General features: G+C 42.4%; 1 protein-coding gene across 1 annotated transcript; it reads right to left on the bottom strand.

The window, feature by feature from the left end:
- Positions 1 to 2,590: 2,590 nt before the first annotated feature.
- On the bottom strand, positions 2,591 to 7,256 carry LOC109769714 (protein FAR-RED IMPAIRED RESPONSE 1-like). Its single transcript, XM_020328444.2, has 6 exons — positions 6,981 to 7,256; positions 6,516 to 6,665; positions 6,281 to 6,395; positions 5,725 to 6,164; positions 5,466 to 5,605; positions 2,591 to 2,924 (listed from the first exon to the last, which is right to left on the bottom strand). Exons 1-6 carry the CDS (start codon positions 7,254 to 7,256, stop codon positions 2,591 to 2,593), a joined length of 1,455 nt encoding a protein of 484 aa, XP_020184033.2.
- Between the last annotated feature and the right edge of the window lie 1,070 nt (positions 7,257 to 8,326).

Here is an 8,326-nt window from a genome sequence, read left to right as displayed (position 1 = left end):
CCCTTACCTCTCTCGGGAGGGCTGATCTGGAGTCCGTTCTGGGCTCCGGAGAGGGGAATCCATTGTCGTCGTCATCATCAACCATCCTCCATCACCAATTTCATGATGCTCACCGCCGTGCGTGAGTAATTCCATTGTAGGCTTGCTGGACGGTGATGGGTTGGATGAGATTTATCATGTAATCGAGTTAGTTTTGTTAGGGTTTGATCCCTAGTATCCATTATGTTCTGAGATTGATATTGCTATGACTTTGCTATGCTTAATGCTTGTCACTAGGGCCCGAGTGCCATGATTTCAGATCTGAACCTATTATGTTTTCATGAATATATGTGAGTTCTTGATCCTATCTTGCAAGTCATTAGTCACCTACTATGTGTTATGATCCGGCAACCCCGAAGTGACAATAATCGGGACCACTCCCGGTGATGACCGTAGTTTGAGGAGTTCGTGTATTCACTAAGTGTTAATGCTTTGGTCCGTTACTCTATTAAAAGGAGGCCTTAATATCCCTTAGTTTCCAATAGGACCCCGCTGCCACGGGAGGGTAGGACAAAAGATGTCATGCAAGTTCTTTTCCATAAGCACGTATGACTATATTCGGAATACATGCCTACGTTACATTCATGAACTGGAGCTAGTTCTGTGTCACCCTATGTTATAACTGTTGCATGAGGAATCGCATCCGACATAATTATCCATCACGGATCCAATGCCTACGAGCTTTTCACATATTGATCTTTGCTTAGTTACTTTACCGTTGCCACTGTTACAATTACTACAAAACTGCTACTGTTACTTTTGCCACCGTTACCGTTACTTCCATACTACTTTGCTACTAAATACTTTGCTGCAGATATTAAGTTTTCCAGGTGTGGTTGAATTGACAACTCAACTGCTAATACTTGAGAATATTCTTTGGCTCCCCTTGTGTCGAATCAATAAATTTGGGTTGAATACTCTACCCTCGAAAACTGTTGTGATCCCCTATACTTGTGGGTTATCAACGTGTTGATTGTATTTTCCTTTTTGTGTGTCATGATTTTTGATTATTTGTTTTTTTGTTAGCAGGCTCGTATTGTTGATTGCAATGTTGATGATTTGTTTTTCTCGGGGATTTGTTTTGGTTAAGTTTTATTCAGCGCACTACGAGCTGTTGCTCAAAAGTGAGACTTATTTTATTTTCACCTGTCCCAACCTAAGTTGGGCCTTTATAGTTTCCGTACCCCTCTTTCGTGTACTTATGGTATAGTGTTGTCAGTACTGAATTGTAATTTCATACATCGTAAGGCTTTGAAAATTGGTGTCACAGTGGTGTGTGGATGTAGCGTGAATGGCCTGACCCTTCTTGGTTTTGTAGCACTGTTGTCATTTATATGTTTGAACTGAAGTTTTTTTGGGACTGAGATTATTTACGACAAAATCGTTAGTTGAGCTCTAGCCAGATTTTATGTAAATAAGAAATTTAGAAGAATTGACTACCAGTATTTGTTTGAACTTCTTTCATTTTAGTAGCTGAATTTCATAGTAAAAATTAATCCACTGGTTTAAATTAGCAACATTTAACAGATAGACTATTAAGTTCTCTGCTTTTAAAGTATCGTTGTTTCTGTATCATATTTTTTTTCTTTTTTTATCCGTGGTGCAGAGCTACATTATTTTATTTTTATTTTTGAATTTAAAATCGTTGCCTGTGAACATATATTTGAATTTTCTATATTCAGTTTTTGAACTTTTTTGTAGTAATCTTATTCGAATTTAAAATTATAATTTTTTGTCCCATGCTCTGGTTTATTCAACGGGCCTTATGGGTGGGGTGAGGACAGATTGGAGACGAGGGAGGCTTCCAAGGAGCAGTCGTATTGGGTCTTTTTCCGGCCCAAATGGCCCGTGCGCGCCACTGTGCACTGATGGTTGCGTGTGCGCTCTGAGTTTAGTCCCACCTCGCTAGCCGAGGGGCTCTCGACTGGTTTATAAGCGTAGTCGTGGCTCATCTGTCGAACTTCTCTGAATACTTACCTGAGCGCTTATACACGACGCTCGCTCTTTGTTCCATGACTTGTGGGCCCTGTTCTGTTGGCCTGCGCCGTGTCGATTACTAGGGATTCGCGAACGGCTCGCCGTGGGCTCGAGTTTAAGTATCCTCCAGCGTTAGGGCCGACCTGTCCTTGGGCGGTCAATATTATTTTGGTATGAATCTAGTACTTGACTGCACCAGTAATACAGACTACTTTGTTGTAGTTCTTGTGAGTTTTCTTGGATTTATGTGAGCATGATTTTATTAATACCGATTGTTCTCCTTGGCTCGAGCTAATATCTTTTCAATGGATAAAAAAATAGGAAGCTAGCAAACTTATTCAACGAGATAAGCAAACGATGTACTTGTTCAACCCTCACACACATGACATAAGCAAACTAGTTTAACCTAACAAAAGCAAACTACGAATTTGAAACAACAAGATAAAGGACAAGCGCAAGCAACACGAAGGCAGACTTTGATGTCTCTCCATCCCTCATAGTGGCAGTGGTAGTAGGGGTCCTCTTCCTGTGCTTTTGAAATTTCCAGACCTATTTTGATGTTGTCGATTTTCTTTCATGACTCGTAGGTGGCGTACGCATCTATCGTTGCGTACTTGATGAGCTTCTCTGGCTGCGGGCTGACCCCCCATAGTTTATGGTCTTCCTCCCTGTCGATCTTATTCTTCATGTCTTTGTAGATTGGGTGGATGACGCTGGCTGCAACATCAACCAAGGAGTCATACTCTTTTTCGGTGCATGGAACTTTCCAGTTGCGCTGAATGTCGATGTACTTGTTGGGGTTTATCTCCAAACCAGACATCTTCAGCTTCTCTTTGTCACCTTGAATGCTGAAACCGGCAAAGGTGAACAACTTCTCATGCTTCAGCATGTCGTCGAGGCGCTTGGGCCTTCAAGGGGAGAGACATATTGAAGATTAGTATTATTTTGATGTTTTAATTCTTCAGTTATTTGGTTTACAAGTGATGAATCCATGAAGTAGATGCTTATATAGTATAATTAATGGATGAATGTAGTTCAGAAACTAGTACACAAATTTCAGAAATTAAATTCAAGTACATGATGTTATTTTTGTTTTTGGAACATACAGTTGAGTCAATGATCTATGTGCTTCTTAGTACTAGTTTAGTTTTCTTTTGTTGAATAGAAAAACATATGCCAGTGCTTGACAAAATTCTTAGTTTTTTTGCTGATGAAAATAACACCAGACCAAGTTCAGAAACTACTTCACTACATCAAGTTCAGAAACATGTTTTAATACATCGAGTCCAAAAACTACACTAGTGAATCAAGATCAGAAACTACACTAGTACATCAAGTTCAGAAATTAATCTGGTGCAAGCCTTTTAGATAGTCATCCAGTGCATGAGGTTCAAAATATATTTCTAGTGCATCTACTTGAGAAACATGTACTAGTGCATCTAGTTTCACAAACTACACTAGTACATCTAGTTGAGAAACTAGTTTAATGAAATTTTGAGGATGCAGTACTAATTAAACAGATGAATGAAAGAGGGCAAATGAGTAGGATGGTTCACCGTTTTGTGGCCGCGGCGATGTGGTACACTAGGCAGAGTTCCTCCACGCATAACTGCAGAACTGTTTGCTTGAGGTAATTCTTTTATGTACTGATGGGCGTTCTGAACTAGGACTGGCAGACCAGTCATAGTTGTTGAAGGATGTTTTCTGAGCTGTTCATGGGTATGTTTGGTTGCTCTGCCTTGAACTGACGTGCCAGATTTATTAGTACTGATGTACTATCAGAGTTTCAGTTTTTTAAGAAAATTATGCCGAGTTACTGGTGGTCAGTAGTGTTGACGTTACATAAATCCAGATCAATTCAAATATATTTTGTAAGTGCATTCGAAAGGTTTATGAAATGGTTTGCATAATAATTTCACTGTCCAGCGGGCACAAATCACAAATGGTATCTTAACTATTGTACTGATCTAGAAATCGATGATAAAGCTAAATAAGTTTTGGTAACGATAGTGTTTCTAATATGATTCTTCATTGTGTACCGAGGCGACTGAGAGCACAAGCTTATTTTTTGAATTGATGCAATAGCACAACCACTATGGATTCTTCAGTCTTGAGCTCCTTCTAACTGGCTGCGAATGTTGTCCCTTGTCGGCATCCTTTCCTGCTTGAGCCTTGGCAGCTTCATCGTCAGTTTCAGGTTCCTCGTCCCCAATATTGTCATCTTCATTGTCTTCGTCTGATTGGTCGTCATTCTCATCAAACTCTTCTTCTTCTTCATCCTCTTCTTTGATTTTTTTTGGAACTCTAGACCTTGCCCTGTTTCTGTTCAGCGCCATTGACCTTGCCCAGTTTGCATGTGCGGGCATTATGTCCGTCCGTCCCCCCACACTGCCGCAAGTGTAGCTGTTACGTGTGTCATCTCCATTGGTAGAAATCTGGGCGGCTCCGATCTGCTTCTGCAGCTTTTGCTTGTCGACATTGATAGCATGTGTGCGGTGTGGGCATGTGCGGTAATTATGATTGGTCACCACATTGCAGAATCTGCATGCCCTTATCCTGAGAGGTTTACCGTCCGGGCCGAATTCCACACGTCTGACGGGGCGCACTGGCTTTTTGCCTGCTGCTTTCGCTGCTTGCGTCTTACACTTCCTCCCCTTTGTGCATGAGAATATGGGTGGTTTAATTACCCTTTGCCGCTAGTGGTGGTAGGATGTCCTGTTGTCATGTCGTTCGCCTACATCACCATCAAGCTCATGAACTTGCACGTGAGCATGCTGCTGCTCTTGAGTGTGCACATGGGCAGGATTTGGTTGTCGTTGCTCCTCCTCCACGTTGTCGTAGGTGTCAATAGCTCACAGATAGTTCATCTCAGATAAGATTGTAGCGACATCATGCTCAATTTTTTTTTGCTTTGTTGTCTGCGACATCTCTGTTTTCAGCAGAATGCATGGCGTTGAGTTCTTGTACAAGTCTTTCCATGACTACCCGTGACCTCGCCATTTGGTCTTGCCTTCTCAAGATTTTTCTGTGCACCCTCATGTTCAGCTGCAGCAGTGCACTTTCAATGCAGTATTGGGAGGCCTTGTTTGACGCTACTGTCCTCGAGTCATTTCTGTTGAAGGTTGGCTGGATGTTCGGGCGTTTGGTGTATCTCCTGAGGATGTATTTCTCGGGAACGTTGTTAGCCTTATTTGTCTACATCATGCATAGGTCATGCAGGCAGAAAATACCTATTTTTGGAAGAGGTAAATGTTTTCTGTCATTTCAGTCGAACAAAAACTTGCAAAAAAAATTACTACAGTATGTAACATCTTTTTTTGTCCTCACTTGTGTGGTCCCACAGCTTGCACTCGCAGTCGTATATTTCTCCCACGGGGTCTGCAACCAACTAGAGCGCGTGTTGAGACCATGCAAACTGTTTTTGTGGTTTGTTGTAGCGTACAAGGTACTTTCTAGGCTCATCCGTCTCCGTCACCGTGAAGAGGATGCTCAGTTTTAGCCTCTTTCTGATCTCGCTGTACACACCTCGTGAGTAAATCTTTGCCATCTGAGTGTCGAATCCATAGAGGGTCAGTGTGTTTTGTTGTTTCTGTGCAAGCAAGAGTGATGAACAAATTATTAGTTTTCTCGCAGAAAAAACTTGTCTAAGTATGAAATAATTACTTTAGTAAGCACGTTCTTGTCTTACCACAGGTGATAGAGCTATACCCAGTTACCCATTGTCTCCTTGTTCTCTTTCTGCCTCTTGGATTTGACGCAGGTGTTTACCTGGCTGACAAACCGGTGCAGGTAGTTCTTATTGAGCACATAGTTCATGCTCTCACTGTGTTGTGTGGATGTCATTCTAGCACAAAAAATTTCTTTGAAGTAAGCTAATATCCATCTCTCCCGCTCGTTCCACATTGACACCATCGTGGCATCATCATGGAGGTTGTACTTATCCATGAGTGCTTTCCAGGCAGCCTCAAACTTAGTTGGCATGAGGGGCCAGTTGAGGATTGTTGTGAATTCATCCTTAAAGGTTTCGTGGAGGTTGTACATGTATGCGAGGAGTTCCCTGTACTTCTTCATAATGTGCCAGCAGCATAGCTTGTGTACTGTGTTCCCAGAAACATCTGGGGTCGCCAAAGCCATTGTCGGGCACTGGTCTGGTAATGAGAAAAGAGACGTGGAGTGGTTAGCGGATTCTAGTGCATATATACAAATAGAACTGACATAACTATTTTACTGTGTTATTTTCCTTTTTTTGGGTTGGTGGTGGTACTTGTGAGTATGCATGTAGGAGCCTTCCCTCTCATGCACCTTAAAAATGTTTTGAACATCCACCTGAATGAATCTGCATCCTCATCTCTTATTAGGGCAAAAGCAAAGAATGTAGTCTGCAAGTGGTTTTTAGTACCCACAAACACCCCAAGTGGCATATGGTACTTGTTGGTCTTATATGTGGTGTCAAATGTCACGCAGTCACCAAAGTCTTGGTATGCCCCTCGGCAGCTTACGTTCTCCCAGAATATGTTCTTCACTCTGTCGGACTCATCAAGTTGTAAGTCGCAGAAGAATTCCTTGTTTATCTCTTTCATCTCCCTAAAGAAGATGATAGTCTTTAGGACATCGTCCACATCACCCATCCTTGAATTTTTTTTGCTTTCCTGCATATTAAAAGCAAACAGTCATTGAAAAATGCATGTTGAACTGGCATCAGGTAATGCGTTACGTAATCGGTTTGTACTGACAAAGGAAAAAAGAGGGGGGTTTGGGAGGAGAACAAGTTTGTACTTACGCGTTAATCAGGTCTTTAGCGTTCATTTTGAGGAAGTAGCCACCGGGGTCATCGCCGCCCAGTGTGCTCATGATTTGCGCGTATTGAATGCCTTTGAACTTCAGGTACTTGACATACCCCAGTATTGGATTGTGTTGTCAAAGTTTTTATGGGAGTGCAAGAAGACAAGCATTTGGGGGCTGACCACTAGCCTGTGGTTGTGTTCCCAGCATATCTCCTTTACGACAAGTGTTCCATCCTTTTCCTTCTTCATCCTCATTTTAGCCTTGTAGTTAGTCCTGGCAGTGGTCTTGTTCCTCTGTCTCTTTGCATTTGAAATCTTTAATTCATAGACTCCATAGCACGTACAACAAAGGTAGACTGTGATATTAACCTTAGAACCTTCCCTGACAGCAAAACCTGCGTGCTTTGCATAGACGTTGTAGAAGTCCTTTGCTTCTTTGAAAGTTTCAAACCGCATCTCTATCCTTGGCAGAACGTATGCTTCAATGGTAGGGGGTTGCACGCAACAGTGAGCAAACAAAACACGATGATGAAAATGTTAGATGGGGTGGTCACGGTACTATGGTATGGACTGTGCTTGTATGTTTTTTCTAAATTGATACTTACATGTGTATAGCTCTGTGCTGCATCCGGTGTTTGTTGTTCACACTGGTGTATGGGCATGGGTGGTGTTACCCTCGGCACATGCAACAATGCATCTCTTGGAGGGAGCAATGTTGATGAAGCTCTCCGTCTCTCATTGTACGCCGTCTTTGGTCAGATTTGTTGTGAGGTTGCTTCTGTCTATACGGCTCATATCTGCTACTTTGCACCCTGCTAGAGTGGTGAACATTCCTGTCTCTTTGGCCTGGCCTTCCCATCACAACCGCTTTTGCAGCACGGATGATTGATGTTGATGGAGCGATTGGTGGAAGCCTGGGTGTCCTTGCCTTTCTGCATGTGCCAGGAAAGAAAAATATTTGTTGTTGGGGACATTGTGGACCTTGTTGCACCCCGGCAGTGGCAAAGCTTGTATTCCCAGTAAGCGTGTTTGCTGCAGAGAAGAACCTGACCGTGCTTCTGATGATTCTAGTGTAGCTTGAAATCTGCCTGAATTGTTGAAGTATCCGAGGGCTATTTCTGGTGTTACCCAACCAGGCGACGCCTCATATCCGCTTGGCTCATCATCAAACCCTCCCTGCGTGTGCTGCCATGCATGTTTCTGCAATGACATTCAACAGTTTTGGGATTAATATTTCTGGCTTTTTTCCTACAACTGATGGGTAACATGTCATGTACTGAAGGTCGTATAAGTTGAACTTGCAACGCTGGGCCTTATTAAACTTTGTTGTCTATTTTCACTGATGTACTTTCAGTCGAACTGATAAATGGACATGTTGAGCACTGATGTACTGTTAGCACTGGTGCATCGCTGTGGGTAAATGAACTTATGCATGTTTTTTATGTTTTTCCCTAAACCGGATGCATGCACATTTGGTGCACTGCTGGCAACCTGAACATTGAACTTGGGAGTAGTTGGCAGCTATG

Source organism: Aegilops tauschii, chromosome 4 (assembly GCF_002575655.3).
Source record: "Aegilops tauschii subsp. strangulata cultivar AL8/78 chromosome 4, Aet v6.0, whole genome shotgun sequence".
Classification (NCBI taxonomy): Eukaryota; Viridiplantae; Streptophyta; class Magnoliopsida; order Poales; family Poaceae; genus Aegilops; species Aegilops tauschii.
This window is presented reverse-complemented; position numbering and strand designations above follow the sequence as displayed.

Coding starts and splice junctions, on each gene's coding strand:
- LOC109769714 (XM_020328444.2), bottom strand. CDS start 7,256: ATGCGGTTTGAAACTTTCAAAGAAGCAAAGGACTTCTACAACGTCTAT. Junction 6,666..6,980: donor AACACAACCACAGGCTAGTG/GTCAGCCCCCAA, acceptor TTTAATATGCAG/GAAAGCAAAAAAAATTCAAG. Junction 5,606..5,724: donor AGGAGACAATGGGTAACTGG/GTATAGCTCTAT, acceptor TTGCTTGCACAG/AAACAACAAAACACACTGAC.